The sequence below is a fragment of the Dinoponera quadriceps genome, unplaced genomic scaffold, assembly GCF_001313825.1.
Source record: "Dinoponera quadriceps isolate SergipeBrazil2010 unplaced genomic scaffold, ASM131382v1 scaffold4681, whole genome shotgun sequence".
NCBI classification, from domain to species: Eukaryota; Metazoa; Arthropoda; class Insecta; order Hymenoptera; family Formicidae; genus Dinoponera; species Dinoponera quadriceps.
The window spans coordinates 35,485-58,076 of record NW_014561157.1 but is presented as its reverse complement, the minus strand read 5'-3'; the positions used below and the strand labels follow the sequence as shown (position 1 = coordinate 58,076).

The 22,592-nt window shown below is 45.5% G+C and overlaps 1 protein-coding gene across 10 annotated transcripts in view; it reads right to left on the bottom strand.

The window, feature by feature from the left end:
• The window catches only part of LOC106750909 (casein kinase I isoform alpha-like), a 41,834-nt gene extending 20,454 nt beyond the window's left edge, over positions 1–21,380 (bottom strand). For 2 of the 10 annotated variants that reach the window (XM_014631546.1, XM_014631540.1), the window contains exons 1-8: positions 20,037–21,363; positions 19,505–19,615; positions 18,748–18,896; positions 17,514–17,710; positions 17,206–17,408; positions 16,804–17,065; positions 16,269–16,417; positions 9,183–9,279 (exon numbers count right to left, since the gene is read on the bottom strand). In XM_014631546.1, coding sequence (XP_014487032.1) covers positions 9,183–9,279; positions 16,269–16,417; positions 16,804–17,065; positions 17,206–17,408; positions 17,514–17,710; positions 18,748–18,896; positions 19,505–19,615; positions 20,037–20,112 — 1,244 coding nt within the window. In that variant the 5' untranslated portion in view covers positions 20,113–21,363. Of the gene's footprint in view, positions 1–1,897; positions 5,283–5,343; positions 6,206–7,871; positions 8,247–9,178; positions 9,280–11,282; positions 16,418–16,803; positions 17,066–17,205; positions 17,409–17,513; positions 17,711–18,747; positions 18,897–19,504; positions 19,616–20,036 lie in introns of those variants that run through there. The other 8 variants (XM_014631541.1, XM_014631548.1, XM_014631544.1 and 5 more) reach the window with 8 other exon arrangements.
• Between the last annotated feature and the right edge of the window lie 1,212 nt (positions 21,381–22,592).

Below are 22,592 nucleotides of genomic sequence, written 5' to 3'. Positions count from 1 at the left end.
GTGAGTCTCTCATTCTTCGAGTCTCCCTTTTTCCCGAACCAACAGCGACCGTGAGAAACGAGGGAGGTAATCGAAAATATATACAAAAGAATATATACAAAGACGATTGAGAGAATACAAAGAAGCACCCACTTATGTGCGATCCGTTCTCTTTTCAGCCGTACCGCTGAATGCCGGTGCAATGAGTCAGAATGAGAGAGATGAGTATATTCTTTGGTCTCGCTCCAACTTATCGCACTTAGCTCGGCGGTGTGGCTGGAGAGAAGAACAGACCGATGAACACGAGGAAGACGCGTCGGTGAGAGCGCCTCTCCCGAGCGCGATCGGAGAAGAAAGAAGGGACGGTTGTTCGCGCGCCGTTGGTGCAATCGGTCGCGAGGAGGAGCGGCTGAAAGAAATCAAACGAAGTTCTGAGATTCGAGAGAGTTTCTCGGATTCGCGTTCCACAGTTGGAGTCGCGCGGGAAGGTAAAAAGTCGAATTTTGCGCGGCAGACGGAAGGCTTCGAGAAAATCGGTTCCGTTCGACGCTAAAGAGAGGGACAGAAATGCGGCCGATACTTGCTATTCTGATACGATCTATTCTTTGCAGCTACACTGATTAAGCAACGAGTTGAAGTGAGAAAACATATACTTGTCTCACTTCGACTTATTGCATCAGTTGCAGCAGCGCAGCTATAAGGGACAGACCTCGTTGGTGAACGCGTCTTTTCTTAGTGTTCGCTTGACACGAGCAGGCAGGCACTCATACGCACGCAACTCGCTCACACGACTCCCTCCTCTGTCGCTCCTCCCGCTCCTCGCGCGAAAAATCCGCGCGTAATAAGCGCGCACTCACACACACGCACGCACGCACACATCACGCACGCTTCGGCTTGAAATCGTGCTCGTCGACAATTGCTTTCCTACGCTTGCGCTTGAGGATACTCGTGCGAGAGTGAGCATCTTCGTTCGAAGGTTCTAATTTCTCGACAGGATAGTTCGGATTCGCAAAATATTGTAGTGAAAATTACCACAAAATTTTGTAACGTCGCAACATACCGGAATTATAATTGAAGTTATAATGTGCGTTCTATACTTCTTGTCCACTTGCTTGAAGACCCAAGCAATAAGCAAATTGACCAACCACGATCGATGATTCTTCTTCTGATAAACGACCGTGGCCAATTTATTTATGTCTTAAGGCAAAATTGCGGACAAGGGGTTAACGATGTAACCATTTAGATCAGTAATCTTTAATGATGCACTTCATTATAGACATTACTGAGGATTACAACAGACGTGATCATTCCGGTATGATCCAATGTTATGACGAGATTTTGCGGTAACTTTTAACCACGATAAAATTTCTCCGTGTGCAACAAGCGTTCAATGAGCTTTAAGCTGTAAGAAATTGACCGACACCACAATCGATCATTCTTCTCGCACTCGACCTGTGATCGGTCAATTTCTCACGGCTTGCCTACACTTGTTATAAATCCAGGCTGAAGAAAGAAGAAGAGATATGAGGAATAGGGGGAAGCAATGGTCGATGAACAGGATCGAGCGCGCGTTAAATTGCTCTCTTTCTCTTCTCTCTTTCTCGCGGTCAATATTGTTACCGTATAAAAGGGAAGGGAGCGCGAGGTTTGCCACGAGGGAGGGGCGGCAGGGGGGGGGGCCGAGGAGAGGTCACATCTGTTCCGGTGAAGACGATGTAGAATTGTGGTCGCTGCGGCTTCCGCGCTTTCTTTCTTTAACAGACGACATTCGTGCCGCAACGCGCGATTATGGTACGATATGTACGTATCGCGCGTATGTAAAAACGCGCGCGACCACTACCACCATCACTATCACCACCACCACCACCACCTCCACCTCCACCACCGCCACCACCACCACCCACCACCATCACCACTACCAACACTACCACTACCACCACCCACCTGCTGTACAGTACACCCGATCGATGCTGATGAAGGCTTTCGGCGCCTCGCGGAAACTCGCAATCGCGTTCCTCTCTGCTTACCATCTAGCACAACCGAACGAATTTTGTCCCTAAAACTAGACATACTCCCCCGCTTCCTCGCGCGCCCGTTGTACTACGTTCTGTATGATCGTTTAACTAGAGCTTTAGCGAAAAGAAAAAAATGATCATCACGAGCCATCTCTGGCTGATGATCGTGGTACCATGGATCCGGTCGTCGAGCGATCGATTCAGTGAGCCTCCTCGGTTTTTCATCGGCGCGGTGAAAAAAGCGTCTCGGGATCATCCGCGCGAATTAGTCCATGTCTGCGATACGTGTAGTGAGCTTTCAGCCTTGAGCAATGAAATGTAACGTAACTTCTTAAGACAGAATGCGTTTCTCGCGTTGCCAGAATTTGCGATAGTATTGCTCGTATCTTGCAGCGTTTGATAGCGCTGGAAACGCTTTTCGCTGGAAATTATGTTACGATTTAGTGCTTGGAACGAAAGGCCCGGATCTACAGATGCAATAAGCTCTCAGTTTTTTGTTCGAAGTATTGAATCGTAACGTGATTTCTAGTAAGAAGAAAGCACTTTCAGCGCTACCAGACGTCGCTATTCCTAAAGGACCGCCTACAATAACCGTAAAGTATGCAGCAAGACGTAAACAGTAAGCTAATTGACCAACCACAGTCGATTATTCTTGAACCGAGAGAATTCAATCGGTCAATTAGCTTACTGTTTACATCTTACTGCATATTCTTATAGCTGTAATAGAATAGACTTAAAGGACCGTCTACAATAGTCGCAAAATAAAAACGTAAAAGCAAATCAACGAGCCACAGTAGTTTGTTAAAAGAATGATCGTGGTTAGTCAATTTGTTCACCGTTTGCGCTCTTATCGCATACTTCACGACTATTGTAGACGGTCCTTAAAAATCCAATTGATCAATTAGCTTACGTCTTCCCCGTCTTATCGCGTGCTTCGCAGTTATTATAAACAGTCTTTAAAATTTAAGGACATTTTTATGACTCTTGGCAGCGCGGGAAACGCTCTGGTCCGTACTCCGAATTCTTTTTTTATTGATAAAAGCCCCTCTAAAAGTGGCTTAGAAACCACCTGATTGGCCGAAAGATTGACTTGAGATACTTTTACCGATAAAAGTCCAGAATGCGGGCCATTCGTCCAGAAATCACGTTACGATTTAATGCTCAGAGCAAAAGACTAAAGGCTCGCTACACCTACTCCAGATCCAGATGAAAGGTTTACTACACTTATCGTATCATCCTCTCGAACGGATGAGTACTCTCGGTCGGGCGATCTCGGATTACCGTCGGTTCGGCTGGAGCGAGCTCATCGACGGGAGCCACGGCACGACAGGATCGCGTTACGTCTCTCCCGTTGCCGTCGGTCACGCGCTTCCCAGTGAAATTTCCGTCACGGCCGTCGACCGCCTTTCGCCTGCGATTGCACTTGAATCATCCTCTCTCTCGACGCTAACAACACGGAGCTACCTCGTTACAGATCGCCTGAAAGTATGTAATGTCGTGTGTCATCATCTTCTTCTACCTCTCTCTCTTTCTCCCTTTTTTTTTGTTTCTTTTGTGCAAAAATCCGCGCTTCGCTTACTGCTCGACTACTACCGACTGCGTCCTCCCGTCGTCTATGTACACATTTCGCGAGTCTTACACGATGAGATATTTCTACATTTATACAAATACGCGTCCAGCCGGAAGTCATCGGATAGAACGGGGTAGAGGGCTCTCGGTCGCGCCGACTTAACGTACGTTCGCCCTCGTGGCTCTCTCTCTCTCTCTCTCTCTGTGCAAAGATCGCGCGACAATACGCGCAACAAATCACTGCTACCTTGACAGAGGCGATCAGAAACAAGTCACGAATCACACAACTCATGCGACATCACGAAGAGAACTGAGAAATTCTTCCGAAGTTGTACAGACAAAACACCACGTCTCGTCGAAGATCCTTCCGAGAATTATTACATCTACGGAATATTATAATCTTTAACGAACCATCACAACCCCTCTCTCTCCCTCTCTCTCGTTCACAAATTCAAAACACGCGTTCAACTTTGATCTTGATCACTATTATCTGACAGGAGCTGCTCTCTCGGGAACAAATTGCAACGCCACCGAAGTCTCGACGACGAGTACACCGCTCGTTTCGCAGCACCTCGTCGTTCCTATGCGAGTTACGAATGAAATCTATGCGACTCGAATTCAGGAGGAAGCAAAGCCGGCCAGTTCGACACAGCTCTCCGCGAACAATGAAAATCGAAAGTACTCATGTTAGTACTCGTGTATATATATATATATATATTCAAGATATATACATATTCAGAATATACATATATATATATATATATCCTGAATTTTATATATATATATGTATATATATATATGTTACGACACTGCGAGAATCCATCATCGAAGCCGCGTACTGTACACTTGCGATTCGCCCCGAAAGCCGCATGATCGCGGTATCATCGTCCTACACACGCGCGGGAGAGACACGACAGAGTTCAAACCGCTCGAACGTCTACTCGTCCTCGTCGATGCCGCGAGAGAGCGCTCTCTCCGCTTCCTCTCTCGGACTGTCGCTCGCTCCGGCGGTCGCGAGGGAGACATCTCCATTGAGTCACGCGGACACCTCGCTCACTCGGCTCGGCTGTGATCTCCCTGAGAATCTTGCGAACCGCGCGACGAAGCCGCGACGCATCCTGCTTCTTGGGAGTGGCGCGCGAACGCATGCACGCACGCACGCACCTTTAACAGACGACGCGTTCCCTCCTTCCTTTCTCTCCCTCTCTCTCTCTCTCTTCCTCGTCACCAGATGATGTCCACTTGGTAGTTCACGAATCGTAGCAGTCGTGCCTCGAGTCTAGTTGCTTCCGCGAGGGGGAACTTCGCGCAACGACGGGGGGAAGGGGGGGCACCAGCACGCTCGGTGGGGAGCAACGTCGCTCACTCGTCTCGGTGTCCCACCACTTGGCGCGACGACCCCGCCGCCGGGGTCATGAGAGCTGATAACGCGTCACCGTGCACCGGCCGATCGCGCGATACCACGCGCGCCTTCATCAGCGGCCGTCAGCAGGCGGGAACATACCGCGTCGCTCGCGGTAATCGTCGCCGGTCGTCGGCCCTGACGGCCGGTCTTGTTGTCGCTGCTGTTGCTGCTGCTGCTGCTGATGATGATGATTATGATGATGGTGATGACGTTGGTGATTCCGCTATTGCTGCTGCTGATTCACTTGTTGTGTTGCACGCTTGCCCGCCTGACCATCAGGGTGGGTGGAGCGATTGCCGTCGCATTGGCGCTTCCAAAACAAAAGACACACAAAACAGCGACATTAGCGCGCCACCGTCTTTTCATCGTCATAAACGAGCTAAGTAGTTCTTTTCCTCTCTTCCTTTTTCTTTCTCTCTTCCTCTTTCTCACTTCTTTTTTATTTTTTTTTCTTACGGCGCTCCTTCTCTCATTCGTCACATCCGCCGCCTCCCCAGCTTTGCTTCCGCCCCCGGCAGAATCATCGCGGCGAAGATTCCGACGCGGCGCGAGATCGAGCGTGATCGACCCGAGTGTAATTTTCCGGATGGAAATGTACAAATGTTCGCGAATGATCTTTCAATGCCTTTACAATGGACCCACGAATGTTTGAGCCGCACGGTAAAAAGTTTTGGATAAAAAACAGCGGCTCACGGAAATGTTTGTTGTTTTAATGTAAGAATATGTTGAAAAGTACGTGGATATATGTTGAACTAACATACTCGCCTTGTCAACATATTACTTTTCAACGTATTCACCTTGTTGAGGTGACACAAAGATTTCTGCGGATCGTTATTTACGCAAAATTTTTTCACCGAGTATCAGCGGAATATCCGGCGTTTTCTCGTTAATATTAACGACCAGTGTCTCAATCGAAATTCTTTTTTCCAACATTCGCTCGACGGATTGAGCGTGTCAAGGATTCGTTTTTTCTTCGGTTTTTTTTTTTCAAGTAATCTGAAGTAATACTGCATAGTAAGTCCCATGCGTGCGGCGATAACGGGAACACGAGATCGACGATATCGACAAGCTCGTGAGGAGAGATAAGACTCAGAGAGAAGGCTCGCACGATGAATGTTTCTCCCGTGATCAGAGCGTTTTCATGATCAGCGTCCTCTACACCGTGGCACAGGAGAGAATTTCGCCCCCTCTTTGCCTACATTTGTCATTTAGAATTAGTGCGATAGCTTTCGGTTACCTGAAAACAGTCAACGAAAGAACATAAAGCGGAATTTTGGCGAATTTCGATTACCGAGTAAGAGTTTGCTTTTGTGTTTCTATACTCTCAGGGATCAAGAGAATCTTTGTCGTGGATTATATGTTTGCAAAATCTGGAGCTTCAGAAACGTGCATAATCGCGTGCATAGTTACCCGAAGGAATGCCTGTCACGGGAGAGCGCACTCAACAAGAACTAGTTAAAATTGTAACAGTGTGTGTGTGTGTGTGTGTGTGTGTGTGTGTGTGTGTGTGTGTGTGTGTGTGTGGACGTTGCCATAAAAATAAAACCATTATTTTAAAAACCGATGTAAGAAAAAAACTATATCATTTTCCCCGGTGTAATTTTCCCGGTGAAAATGTGACGACAAATCCCGCAGAGATCTTTTTTATTCAAGTGAAATGTTAGAAAAACCGTGTCTCGTAACGGATTTAATAATTACAAAATGCGAAAAAAAGATACACGAATTTGATTACGCCTGATATTTGATCAAGTGGAGCCGATTTACCGGAATACGATGGCACGATGGTGTTGCACACCGAGCTCTATAAATCCAAGTCTATGCTTCGAGATATTCAAAAGTGGATTAACCAGTTACCAAGCAGAGTTGTGCAATAGCCAGCCGGGTCGTCCGGCTATTCTCTGACTCGTTACGCTCTTATTGCCATGGCTTAGCATTACGAGTCTTGAAAGGCAAATGTGAAAGTCTTCACTTCGTGAAGAAACGTACAACGTGTCCTAGAAAATATCCCAGTTGCGAAGCACGCTAAAATAATTCCCCGTTCAATTCGTATGCCACGCCATGAAATTATTCAATATTGCAAATATTTTGTTATTCAACGTTACATATTGAAAATTCATAGAAAGGCACACGTAAATTAGATAACCCGAACGAAGATTGAGCTGAATGTCACTTCAGAAATTCACTCGCTTTCAACTACTGCTGCAATTCTCTTCGAACTTTCGAAGTCACTAGATTTTATATTCATTTTCGACGTACATTCTCAATGCTCGGGCATCCCAACAGTGGTGAAGAATAGTCAGACTTAAATTTGACGATTACGAACAAACTACAGAATGTGACTCATTACAAACAGGAAGTCTTGGAAAAATTACATATTCACATGAGATCGCTCGGTAGTCTAAAAACGTACAGCTGATTGAACCGTCATAAAGCCATTAGCAACTGTAAATAAGATTCGTCAATCTAGGTAGGAGCTAAGAAAATTATACTTTGAGTTGCATTTTATGATCAGTTTGTTAATCATATTCTAATCCGTTAAAAATAAGAGAATAATTATACAAAAGTGCATTCACGAGGGCAAGCAATAATAATTCCCGATTTTCATCTGGAGAGAATGTCTCATCAGATTTCAAGGTATTTTACTGAATATTACCTTTTGTTCGATATTTTTCACAAAAACCACACACAAAAAAGTGGTCTTAAATCAACGATAAATATTCTTATATATATAAGCAAGAATAGACATTTTTTTTATTGCGTATCATCCTATAAATGCCTTATATTTGTTTTTTTCTTTTTTATCTCTTAAAGTATTAATGATTTATTTATTTATTTTAAGTTCTCTATATCTCATATATCTTATTATATATTGAATTTAATTTCGTGTCTGTTCATCTGCAATTAGTTTTACAAAATTAATATATACTAAATGTATATGTGTGCTTTCTCCCGTAAACAAAATTATCCCGTAAACGAATATTATAATATTCTTAGAAGATTTTCAGTCTTGAACTGAGTGCAAATGATACTTGCATCAACACAAATTCAATCACATCAAGACTAAGAATCCCCTAAGATTTTTATATTCTTGATATAAGATTAATTTTTTGTTCTCATCTCTGTGCGCACGCACAGAGAGCGCTTCGTTGTCACCGTGTCGTGTCGAGAATTCTTTCCAAACGAAGGGAAACACGTTCCACCCTTTCTCCCGATCTCCATTTCTCTCTCGAATTAACATAATCGATCAGAGCACCATGCCACGGTATCGCGACACCACCCTACCGAAACGAAGATATGCAGCTAACCGGTGTACGAGACACGACTCAGCGTTACACAAAGCATAACACACACACACACGCACAAATTGCTATTTGAAAACCGGGTCATCGCGCATCGACGGAATCGTGAAACTTGACTTTGAGAGCTGTGAAAATAGGACCGGTGAAATTCGAGAGTTTATATCGCGATATATATATATATATATATATATATATATATATTATTATGTTGCGGATTCTCATACTTGGTGTTACACATAGCCACTGAGCCCGGCACAAATATAAACAAAGATTGGAAATAAACAGGCTTAGAATGCAATCTTCCCCCAAAAACGTGTGCAACGTTCATGCATCCTCTAACGTAACAAGCTCTGAACTTTCATCAACGGGATGAGCTCGGTGTGCGAGAGGTGATTCTAAAATAAATCGCCAAAACCTTGCGAAATCTCGACCTCGATTTAGACTGGTTTTCTTTTTTCTCCTTTCAATCTCTCTTCGAATTCTCGGTATTGAATATCTTCATAACTAATTCAACTGTCACATTGGGGAAAGAATCGTTTGAAAACTCCATCACTTACTTGTGCTTGTGATTCGACAAGTGGGGATCCAAATCTCGTTCTCAAAGGAAAACTGCAAAGTCCGGCGATCTATTTCAACGTCACTCCACGCACGTGTGAACGAATGAACGAAGAAGAGAGACCGAGGAAAAGGAAGTTACAGGCGATTCTTCCCGGCGCGCCGGGAACCCCCTTATCCACGTTGCATTAAAACGACCGAAGTGGCGCTAACGGCTTCAATGGAAACTGACTAACATCGGAGCATTGTTTCTTGTGAGCTTACGGTATTCCTCACAAGCATCCGCGCGGAACTCAGTAGAGCAAGTTATACCCCAGTCGTTTAGCGGACTTGGTCGTTCTATATCGTGTAGCAACTCACTTGGACTTGGGCTGCATTTCTCCCGCAGCAGCGAGAAGCGCGTCCCTACGGTGCAACCGCATGCTGACCCTTCGCTCTTGGCCGCCCGCACCCGAGGCTGAAAGAGAGCACCAGAAAAAACATAATGCATGAAAAAGAACTGCAAAAGAAATCGCCAACATTCCTGCCTGCGCCGTGCGTCGTCAACTCGTCGCCCATCCTGCCCACTTTGCACACTAGGGTCCGCTTTTTTGTCAATTATGTATGTACGTGTACGTGTGTGTATATGTATGTATAAAAAAGAATTTTACCGCCTCTCTCTCTCTCTCTCTCTCTCTCTCTCTCTCTTGCTTTCGCTCTCCCTTACTATTTCTTTCGATATACAGCAGGTTCAAAGGTTCGTACACAAATCCAAAAGCAGTCATGAGGGGTGGGGATAGCATAATATTCGTCTAAAAAACCAGTTCTTCAAAGGGAGAAAAAAACGAAAGGAGGAAATAAAAGAAAAAAAAAATCAAAAACGTCTCTCTTAAACTCGCCGGCAACATTTCGGTCAGTACATTCAATCGTGCAAGTAGCTCGCCGAGGAAAACAAGAGACAGGAAAAAAAAACAGTCGTAGACAGAGAAGAAGAGCACTCGTTGCATCGCAAAGCACACGTTTTCAATGATCACAGTATGTATTGTATTTTATACCCACCATGCGTCGACCTGCGACACGTTCTCTAAGGCTACTTTCGACGTAATTTTATGCCCAAAAAGCGTAATAACGACGGGACGGGTTGCGCAGTTAGAGCCCGAAGGAAGTACTCGAGCTGCTTCACGAAATTATCCGACTGGCGTGTCTAATGCTCGCTCGTCTTGTTCGTCAATGTGGATTTTTCTCTCCTTAAATATACGAACGGGACTTTTTTGTGCGCGCCGCGTATTTTCCTCTATGATAATGATATCAATTCCGTCATCATAATAATAATGATAATGACATGGCTCAGGGGAAAAACTTGGATATAGGGAATTGAAATATACCGTCTCGCGTAAGCAAAGAGACAAGAGCACTTTCAGCTCGATACGGAACAATTGAAAAAGAAAAATTATAATGTGCAAAATATCGACTTTAGTCATTGTTACCACGCGTTGACATTTGAAGCGCGTATTTCGCATAATGACTTGTTAAGATTAAGATAGCTATTTATCTTAATTTATTTTGATTTGTTATAACTAAGTGTGATAACTAAGTAGCAAACCGACATTCTCGGGAAGTCTCGCTTTTCTTTTTTCTTTTTTTTTATCACGTTATCCTGTTAGAGAAGAAATACATTATATTTTGCAGTCTCTTGGAATTGCAATATTAATAAATGAGGCAGTGTGTCTCTCTCAAGGATCGAGTCGTATATAGGATATACTCGTCAGATTGATGCCTTAACGATCAGTCAAAGTTCAAGAATGTCATTTCAATGAAAGGAGGAATGGCTCTTACGACATCAACCGGGCGACGCGGGAACGACGGATAATCATCTTTCACTCTTGGCAATTGAAATGGAAAAATTAATATAAACGTAATGAAAAGAAACAAAAAGAGCAACCAAATGAATGCGAATATGTTAATGTTTAGAAAAAAATAAATAAATAAATGAATCGAAACAATGAAATGTGGTACGCTTCCTTCCGTGTGTGAGGACAGATGATGCGGCACAAAAAAATCCGAAAAAGAACGAGACAAAAATAAAAATTCAGAGCCACGGGTGCTCCGGAGAGAAATGGGCGGAATTTACGGGGAGCTTTTGTCCCCCGCTCTCTTTCTCTATCATCGACATGTTTTTTTTTTTTTTGAGATAGTCCTCGAGGTCTCTGGACTAGTCGCTAGTTCGCCGCACGCAATGGGTTTTTCCATTCAAGCCAAGTGAGAAATAATTTTGACAAGGATAATCAACAATGTCGTGTGGTGAGATAAATAAAAAGAGACCAGTCCTTGAATGGAAAAACATTTATTTGCTACTTTCTTTTCATTATCATCATCACCATCATCATCATCGTCACCATCACTATCAATAAAAAACAGGCTGATTACAAATAGAATACACGATATGAGAAGACTTCGTAGACGAGTNGGGGGGGGGGGGGGGGTTAAAAGACGTTGCCGAGTGATCTAGTGCGTAGGAAGAAGCTGGCAGTGTCGTTGCAAGAACAGTAAAAATCTCTCTCATCTTCGATCGTTTCGCCTGAATGAGAAACAAGGTACTAACTACCCCATACGCGAAATTACGAATAAGTAGCAAACTAAAAACTTCATCCTCCCTATCTAAGCTTTGGTAACCTTTCCGCGTCTCTAGACGCTCCCTCGTAATGCCACGTGGCGATGGCGGCAGATTAGATTGAACAAAAAGACACCGGGCTATTTGAATTCGCGAGAGGCCGTCGCGTACACATCGCGGCGTTTACTTCTTCCATTTCACCAGAACGTGCGTTCATTAAACGTTACGTGAGGAGGGGGGGGGAGGAGGAGTATGTAAAATACGTACACTTAATTAATGGCGATAAGCACGGTGGTGGAAGCCTTACAATCGTTGCAGAGGGGGGGGGGGTGAGGTACAATTGATAAAATGACGAAAATGTCAGTGAATAAATGAACAAAGGAGCACAGCTTCCTTCATTAATGCTAATTAAAATTATCGCGTCGGAGAGCGACGTGAGAATTCTGTTAAGGTTGTCCGTAACGCCGACCGTCCCTCGTGTAGGCGTCGTCCCGTCGAACTGCGAGAGATATATTTCATATTTAATTCATATTTAACAGCGCATAACTCCGAATTGGTGGAACAGTTAATGATGATAGCGACGGATCGCAGAGATCAAGCTCTTTCGTATTTTCTCCTTTTCTTTTTTTTGTCTTTTTGGATTACAGCGAGAGAGTCGTTCGTTCGCGTCGCGTCGCGAGCATACCCTGGAAGTCATACCCAGACACGCGGCGTACACGTAAAGCTAATTAAGTAAGTATGAAGGAGATGATTAACAGTCTTCAGATTATCAACACGTTGAAAACATTGTTTCACCGCTCGTGTATAATGAGACTATTCCTAATACGATGCGTGTGGAATCGCTGAAAAAGCAGCCGTGTGTACCGTTAATTTCGCTAGGAAGTAACGCGACGAGCGCTAAAAAAAATCGAGTTCAGCAGTCGCCTCGCATGTCACGTGCTCATTATCGTAAATCCGTGTTCTGTCTTACAAATAAGTCAAACGAGTCGTGAGAGAAGAGTGCGCGAGTAAGCTAATCAGAACTCGAGAGAGGAACTGTGTCAGGTGTCGGTGAATTTTCGTCACTCGTCGATGTTCAACATCGAGTTGCACATCGAGAGCAATCGTGTGTATATGTATATGTTTGTTTGTGTTGTGTGTGTGTGTGTGTGTGTGGCTGCGTTATGTCGCGAAACTTGCAATTAGAAGTAACGTCATTTCGTACAAACACAGCGGGGAAAATAAAGCGAGTATACTTTACGCGATGTTCACTGTTCTCTACTTTTACACGAGATGGCAGCGACCCGCCAATTACTGTTTCCAGCCGAGTTGTTTTTCGGACGATACATAATTACTCACGGGACAGTAATCCTATTTAAAACGTTACTCACCGTGTCATGACGCGGAAAACCGACTTGAAGAATCGGGGATTTACACGCATAAGTGTACGTGTATACAAGTATGCGTGTACATTCGTAAATCTTCAAATGCAAATTTCCCGCACAAGGCTCATCTTAGAACAAAATGATATTTGGGATTCTCGCGAATGAAAGGGCAGAAGTGTGTAGAACAAAAAATAAATGAAATTTAATAAACAAATGGCAAGCCACTGCTGCGATACATCGACAAGGTGATTTGAATGAGAAACAGTCCACTATGGTGTACTGCAATCAAGTTTTCGAGATATTTTTTACGGTAAGTATCAGTCTATCAGCTTTCGGTCAGTCTAAAAATAATATATTAGAAAGATTATTTCAGGAAAAAAATTAATAAGTTACGAGAAACCGTTTTAAAATGTTAAAACCACACGTTGTCATGCGCGTTGTCGTTTCCTACGTTTAAACCGCACTCTGTGCGTAATCCCCCCTTACTTTTTCTCAAAATCAAATTAATTTCTTCAAATAATAAAAGGCGACCGAGAATGCCAATTATCCAAACGAGACAACGCGGAAAGATATATTACTCGACTAATAAAAACTCCTTTAATGTATTCATTCAGTCAAATATAAAAAAAAATACAATATATTATTACAAAAGAAAAGACACATAAAAAAAAAATAAAGATCATCGTTGTATACAGCCCGAAGATCCTAAGAGGAATTTCGAATTCCCGTCCATCCTTTCCCTCTTTTTTTTCTCCTTTATCACGATTACGCTCGTCATTACGGTTGCATTTTGCATTTGTCCAATGAACGTATTTTATGTACACACGTGTGATCGCATAATATAGCATATCTTAATTACTGTAATTTGGTATGTGAGTGCTTATCAATCTCTACCGTAGTTTAAAACCTAAACAATAGAGGCGAAGCAAAACCAACTTCCTCGACTCAGTTTGTATCTGTGTGTTTCTGTATCTGTACGCGTTTCGTGCGTGTGTATATGCGTGTGTGCGAGAGTATGTACGTGTGTGTGTGTGTGTGTGTGTGTGCACGCGTGCGCCTTTGTGCGTGCGGCAAGAGTTCGACGTTTAAGATCCCGCGACGCGCCTCCTCCTCCGAGAATGAAGCGCAATCGATCTTGAGGCCGCAGTATACGTGTACAAGATTACCAAGTCTAATATATATATGTTTATATACGTACATTGTATATGCGTCGTAGAGAAAAAAAAAGAAAAAAAAAATGGTGTTGGCTCAAGTTATCTCAGTGTCGGCCGTCCACAATCCAATATCTAATTGGTTTCGCTTTTCGCGTCTTTAAGGCAATTCTTTTCGTCCGTTCGCGTATCGATCATAGACAGATAGCCAAGATTTCAATGCTTCGTTAATATCCGTGCGAGTGATTCGACAATTGTAAAGATTACAAATATATTCGTTACAAACGTTATATCGTTATATCGTTATATTATATAGCGCCATACGAAAATATACGCACGAGATGCAGATTACGATCGAAATACCCAGTATAAAAATCGCGTTTCTTTTCTTCTATCTTCTTACTATCTTCGTTTAAAAATATTCTCCCTCTGAGCCGCTCGACCATCGAAACTTGGTGTAGTTTTCGCACGAGAGGATATACATACACACCCATATATATATATATATATATATATATATGCGCGCGTGTGTGTGTGTGCATGTGTATGTGTGTATGTGTATATAAATAATAGAGAGATCGCTCAGTACGTGATGCAAGAGGATTTGCCTTTTTCTTTCTTATCGTATCGGAAATCCCCAGCTCCGTTTAGAAGCAAATGCAGACGAAGATGTCGAGTAGGATACCCTTGAGAATGTCTAAGTTACCCTGGGGCTTGCCGTGCGCCAGGGAGTCGCTGGAATTCGTGCCGTGGCTGAGAGCGTCCAGATCGTCTCTGGTGATCCATTCGATGTAGCGCTTCGCGTCCACGTCGCCGGCCTCCAACGACCGCAGGCCGCCGTCCGTGCGGCCGACGCGCTGCAGATTCTGTAAGTACAGTCTGCCGAGCTGGCTGATGGAGTAGCCGATCTCGAGGCTGTCCTTGTTGCCGCTCACGGTCTCCTGCGTGGCGACGCTCGCCACCGGCTCCAGGAGCCTCGATTGCACTTCGTTGTTGCAGGCGGGTTGCTCGTCGGCGGATCGCACCGACTCGGCGCTCGAAGAACGAGTCCGCCCCGCCACCGCATCCTTGTCCGTGAAGTCGAAGCTGTTCTTCAAGAGATCGTCCGAGTCTCTCGTCACACGAAACGTACTCTCTTCCTGAAGATGCTTCAGGTGCTGCTCCGTGGGCCGGCACGGGCTGTCGACGTGATCGCGAGATTGATCGGAGGGTTTACCGAGATTGGACCGAGCGGGAGCACGACTGGCCGGCGAGGTTGGCGCCCTCTCAAAAAAATCGACGACGCCCTTCTGGTGCCTCTGCAGGAAGTACTCGCACTTCTGGTCGATCGGCAGCAGGTACTGGCTGTCGACGACTCGCGGCTCCTCCGGCTTCAGGAGATCCTGGCACTTCTCGCGCTCCCTGGGTAAAAAATGCAGGCTTCTACCGACTCTCTGGAAGAAGCTGGGCCGCTTGCGCGTCTTGCCCGGCTCGGCCGGCTTCTTCGGCTTCTGCGTCGAGTCGAGGCTCCTCTGCTTGATGTGGAAGAACGTCCTCGGCCGTTCCTCCGGCAGTAGGTCCAGGCTCTTGCAGTCCATCGCCGGCGCGTCGACGCTCCTCTCCAGCGACTCCAGGCTACGGTGCGTCTTCTCCTTGTTGCGGAACGAGAAGTTCCGCCGCTTGCCGGCGGTGGCCTCCTGCAGCAGCTCGCTGCTGCTCTTCTTGAAGATCTCGCCCTCCTTCTCGAGGAACTCCACGTTCCCGGAGTCGCGGCGCGTCTCGTACGCCATGGTGAGCCGTCGCACGCCCGAGCCCGCGGCCGGATACCTCAGCTTCCTCTCGGCGTAGTCGCTGTAGCCCCGCTGGTCCGGCCCACCGAAGCAGTTCATCGATCCGCCGGAGGCAGCGGCCGCCTCCTCCGCGTCCTTCGGCCCTCCGGCTCGCCGGCTCTCGAGCCCACGATCGGCCCCGCCGAGATCCTCGAACATCACGACCTCGCGATCTACGTCTTTCTCAGTTTTATGCCCATGAAAAAAATAACTCTGCTTGTCGAGCTGACGGGACGCCGCGTTCGGGCTCCTCTCGCGCGCCCTGCCGATCGGCTGGTAATAATGGTCGCGCGACGTCGCGGGATTCAGCTCGGCGCGTTTCGGCCCTAACTCGCGATGACCTAAGCTAAGCCCGGCGAGATCTAGGGAACCCGTGGCGTCCGGCGCCGGCCTACCCGGCGACGACTTGAATGTACTGAACTGACACGCGGGGCCGCGCGGATTACCGGCCTGTCCGGCCGCGAGTTTCGCTTTTCGCTCGGCAACAGGTTTCTGTTGGCTCGCGCAGAATTGTTGGTAGAATTGTATTTTACCTTGGAGATCACTCTTGTCCTGATTGTCCTGCTCGCCGCGAGTCTCCATTTCGCGCTTCTGCCGGATCGCTCGCAGACTCGCGTTCGGCCCGAGCGTCGGCCCCACCGTCGCTACCGACGCGTTCGGCAAACACTGTCGCGTGTAGGGCCTGGAAGCAGACATTTGCAGAGGGAAACGTAGATTCCGTTGGTTAGAAGCGCGCGCTGCGTGTAATCACAACGAGACGCATCGCGGCTCTTCTTGTAATATCAATTGTTAAACGAATAAGTTAACCGGCGGGATGAAGAAAGAGACGCGTTCAGGCGTGCCGTTGATTCCTCAAAGCGGTTTCCCGATTCATCGGCCCAGCCGCCGAAAATAGAGCGCGCTCGCGAGCAATGAAACAACCGTGCTATTTATAAGACGTGAAAAGACGGTATGGTGTGAAGATGCAATCGCTAACAGGCCGCCTTAGGTTTAATCGCTGAGAGTTTGTTCCTTCCTTCTTATTTTTCTCGCGAAAGCAAACACACCGACGAGGAAAAGCAAACCGACCTTGATCGATGTTCCTGATCGTTGTTGGTCCCGGAAGGCAGCGCCGCGTTGGACGGCTGCGAGTGCATCGGCGCCTGCTGCGCGGAGGGTAACGTCGGTTGTCTCGCGTTACCGAACTTCAGCATGTTCCAGTCGAAGACGTAGTCGTAGGTGAAGCCCTGGCCGTGGAACAGCGTCCGGAAGAGCTGTCGGAGGTGCGAGTAATCCGGCCTTTCCTCGAAACGCAAGTCTCGACAATACCTTAGATACGACGCAAACTCTACTACAATAATTAATAAAATGAGTTCACACTTTTTTTATCATGTTAAGCTGCGGTGTATGTCAGCGTGACAGGATCGACTTCGCGACTGTGCCTTCGTGCGCGTCTCGGCGCACGAGATACACGTTGCTGAGGAGACTTACAGGGGTAACCTTTGCAAAGTTCTTCTATCGGAGTGGACATTTTCTTCTCGGAGATGCGCTCGTACTTTTGCCTCTTCGTCGCCGCTTTCAATCCCTGCCAGGGCAGACTACCCCTATTGAAGTACATAAGCACATAGCCCAGAGACTCAAGATCGTCCCGTCGTGACTGCTCGATCCCCAAGTGCGTATTTATACTCGCGTATCTGTATCGCCGTAACGACGGAGCAAATTAGTGGGAGAACACGCACTGTGATAAGTGGCGAGCTTAACGATACTAATACATGGGAATATCGATGCTCGCAACTGACCTAGCCGTTCCCGTCAGGTTCTTGTTTTCTCGATACGGTATGTGTTTGTGTGTGCGGCCGTCGCGATACTTTTTAGCCAATCCGAAGTCTATGATATAGACTAGGTTCCCCTTCTTCCCCAGACCCATCAGAAAGTTGTCCGGTTTAATATCACGATGAATAAAGTTGCGGCTATGAATGTAATCTGTTCTACTTATCTGCAGAACAGAGAGAAATTAACACACTCCTGTATTATAACTGTACCACTGTAATGCGTGTCATGTAAATGTACGCATGCTTCGAACCTCTGAGATCGTGCGCACAAAAGATAAATAAACTGCTTATTCGACGCTTCGCGTCCTTATATTACTGTACACTACTCGCGCCAACATCTCGATACACATCCGTGTTTTCTTTTCAACGCGATCATTTCTGCCAAATCAACAAGTGTACCCCTGCACCAAGCTTAAAAAAAGAAAAACTGAATATCCATTTCTATCTCAATTAGTCTTTACATCTTAATTTGTTTTTATGCTTTAGTGTTTAATAAGCAAAAGTAATATTGCTTAGAAGTACGATTCAATAATTATATGCGCGTTTGATACTAATTAAGATGATTGTTCAACGAGCAGATGTTGAGAATACGAATGTATGAACTGTAAGTAAGAATGTAAAGCATATTGACATGCTTCTTCGCAAAAAAAAAATTAAGTAATAAATGAATATAATCGCAGTATGAACTTTGAACACACATCAAGGCATTTATGTGCCTCGGCAAACGCTCTGCACAAACACAATGAAGCGACTGCATATGGGAATAATAAGTTGAAAGTTATCTGTCAAGCCTTTTATCTCAAAACGCACACAACGAGAGAGAGAGAGAGAGAGAGAGAGAGAGAGAGAGAGAGAGAGAGAGTGTGTGTGTGTGTGTGTGTGGTGCAGTTGGATACAACATAAATAGAATCCTGTCTTGCATTGTGCAATGCAATAAACAGTTATTCCACCCAAGATGCAAATTTTCTCAACAGAAATCAGAATGCGTTCAAAATTAATTACGTAGGAAATACCGGTGATTTGAAGATATAAAATATCTAAAATAAATAAAAATCGGCGATATACATTATCTACATGTTATTATGGCGCTAAAATTGTTCACTTTAATCGATGAATCTGCAACTGATTTATCATTTGTATTCATGCATGCATCATTTGAATAAACGAAGCGTGCTCTTGTAGTAAAGAAATGTTTATTTACCAACTGATCGGCAAGGAGCAGGACCGTTTTCAGGGAGAAACGTCTCGAACAAAAATTAAATAAGTCCTCCAGTGATGGGCCGAGTAATTCCATCACCATCACATTATAGTCACCTTCCGATCCACACCACTTTATAGTTGGTATTCCAACTAGAATATCAAAAATTATATTGTTACTAAACTAATGATGTACAAATAGATAGAAGAAAAGAGATAATACCTATTGGAGACGTGTATACCGTTTAAAGAACTGCTGTACATTATATAATAAATATCAATGTACTATTCAAAGACTACACAACTGATTACGAAGTAACAATATCCGGATATCGCACTCTAAAGAGATTACGAAACTGCTCTGCTGGTAAAAGTGATGAAACAAATGGTGGAGGTACTGTTTGAAAAATTCAATCATAATTCATACACTTCACATCCGCACCAACAACGAACTCAAAGTAATAAATTCCTTTATTATCTCTTTCACAATATCTTGGCGCAGTTGTAGTCAATGAAATTTCCGTCACAACTGAATGTCCCGTTAAACTGTCAAGTCTCATCGCTACAAGAATCACAAGATATCGCGGTAGACAGATATTAGAAATTCACGGTCGTATTTTGTCTCACCGAAAAAAAAAATCCGGATATTGAATCAGCTGGCTGACAAACGCAGGAACATATACACACACATCCCCGATAGTTCTCTTGGTAGAACAAAAAGAACACTCGGCTGATAGGCCAACAAATATTGATCTACTCACCGCCTCCTTGCATTATCTTGTAAAATTTGGACTCTATGTGCAGCTGCGGATGCCGTGTTTTTATGCATTCTAACTTGATAGCGACCTCCTCACCCGTGGATATATTGGTGCCTGCGAATAAAGAAAGGTCTAAGAAACCTATTTACACACACACACACTCGCTCACATATACGCACGCAATATACATGTGCAGCACACATACACACATACACACATACACGAGATACAAAGTTGAAGGTGAAAGACAAAGAAGAAGGGCGAGTGGAAGAGCAAGAGAACGACGCGGAAAGAGAGGAAGGCGCGGGAATGAAACGTGCGCACGTAGGAATTGACGCGCGCGCGTTTCCGCGGCTCTCGTGCGCGGAATACGCGAAATTCGCTGCGAGGAACGGAGAGAGAGAGAGAGAGAGAGAGAAGGGAGGGGTGTCGGGGGAGAGGCGGGGGAGGAGGAGGGAGGGGAGGAAAGGGAGAGAACGGCATTGTGGCGAGTGGCAGGCGCTACCGCCGAGATACTCTCGCGGGGGATGGTTACCTAGGTAAATGTCGCCGAAGGAGCCGCTCCCGATTTTCCGTCCGAGCCGGTACTTGTTACCAACGCGTAGCTCCATTGTACTGGCCGCTCGGCGCCTCACGATACAAATATCACGGTTGCGGGGACGGTGGTGGTGGTGGTGGCGGCGGCGGCGACGACGACGGCGAGGCGACTATGCACGCACGCACGCACGCACCCACACACACATACGCGCACACACCGAGGAACGGCGGAGATATCAGCAGCAACAGCAGCGAAGCAACAGCAGCAGCTGACCCGAGCGTGAGAGCGTGGAGACGACGATGACGGCCCGTCGTGGCGATGCTCGCGCGGCGGCGGTGCGTGCTGGGATCGCTCGCGTTGTTACAGCCTCGTCGACGGTACCTCCATACTCGTCGTGCGGGAACTACTCGGTCTGATCGATCTCGTACCTACGGGCATCTCTCTTCCTGCCTAGTCGCGGTGAACGGCGATGTGCACCTCGTTACGATGGCGGTCGCGCTGATGGCGGCGGCGCTGCGCTCGCGCGTTTGTCGCGCTTTCGCCGTTGTTGTTGACGGCGCTGCTGGGAGGCGAGAACGGCGGCAGGGATGGTTGACGATGATGATGATATCGCGAGAGAGGTTTGCCCCCCACGGGGGGGCGGTCGACCGGTCGTGGTGAAATTCGGTGAACCGCGCACGAGAACCTCGTCGACGTCGCGGACGACGGTGGTGGTGGGGGGGAGGCCGCCGGATCTTGCGGTAAACGTCGATCCGGTTGCACGAGAGCGCGGCGACCAATGGGAGAGCACGTCGCGGAGGGGCATCTGCCCGCGGCGGCGGCCGAACGGACCGGTGGACGGCGAACTACCCGGCCGAGGATACGCCAATCGCGACGATACCGTTCTCGTGAATATCACGCGCGATGCGCCTTTTTCCCAGCGGAGACGGACGCTGCGGCCGAGTCAGTGGGAACGCTCGTCCTGCCGAGGCCACTCTTGTTCACGCGTGTGTCGCGCCGCCAGAGCCCGCCACCAGAACCGCCGAGAGCCCAGCACCCTCTGTGCCCCGCCGAAGTGGGTCGCGAAGCGCGCCAATTTCGAAGCCGTTTTTACGCTACGGTTCGTGTTCCGAATTCGCGAATTTATCGATGAGTGCCTTAAATGTGGCTTCTCGGCCAATCAGCTGGCTTCCAAGAGGTACTTTTATTGATGAAAATTCGGAATATGGAGACGAATATCAATGAGATAATATAAGCACTTGGAAGACGAATTAAACAATGTATGTACGCTCAGCCCAACAATGTGACAACTCAGTAAGCGAGAAACATTAAATTGATCTTTTGAAATATTGATTTTATAAACACTTTGGCGACAATAATTTATAAATATTTTTCAACTGTCACTTGATGATATGATATCCCTAAATATTAAAATCATAGTGTAGAAATATTATTTAAAGTGTCTTCGTCATACGTGGAAGACTGTGACTCATCGCTATGTTTTATCCGAAACATTCTTTGGTACATGGTGAACCAGATAGAAATGCGTAATGATCATGTTTTATCACAATGTGATGTCATATTGTGACCTCAACTTAGCAACTTTTTTTAAAGATTGTTACGTGATTAACGTCGCACGAGCACGAGATGTACACAAATGATACATGTAAATTCATGACGTGATTATGATGAATACAATTCATAATGATAAATGATTATGATGAATACAATTCAATATTTTCCTAACATCAGGACATAAGCGACATCTGAGCATGCATTTGTGTACGTATCCTTGTGCCTCACGTTGCGACCGTTAGACTGAATACATTTTGCTATCTAGGTTTTTATCCTCTCATAGAATATTAATACTTGTAATATTAATATTTAAATAGCACTGTAAGATATATTAGGCGCTCACAAAAGTTCGTAAGGTCATCAGATAGCTGTAGCAGCGACTTAGCAATCGTTCTTCTTTCAGTTGCTTTTTAGTTTCTAAATGTTGGCCACGCTGGATCAGAATTGATGGTTGACAGTTCTTAGTTTCGGAAAAAACGTCACACTTGACCCTCCCTCACTCTTTCTATGAGGCCGGCGTTCAAAGTGAAATTCCTTTACAAGCCACGTAAATGTGGCGTAGAATTTCGTCTTGGAACTTTGAGACTTTTTATGTGCAACCTTCTGAATTGCCGTCAAACTTTTTATGATCGAACTAACCAAATTTTTAATAATAATTTTTATTTTTTATAATTTAAATTTTTAATGATAATACTAAAAGGGTTCGCGTCGACAAATTCAAACGCGTTCTACAGACGAAATGATTAGTATGCTATTTATAGTATTATTAGTATGATTATGTATTCTGTCTTTATCATTTTTCAGAGGTCACATTTAATTTCACATAAATTATACATTATAAATAACATACAAATGAAATTCACAGAATACTTAAAGATACGAGGAATAAGTTGAAATTTCGACTCGAGTTACGTTGTTGGTCGAAATAGTTTACAAGGGATATCATAGAGATCGGATAAGGACGATTCGAGAGTAAAACCCAATGAAGCAACGCAATTT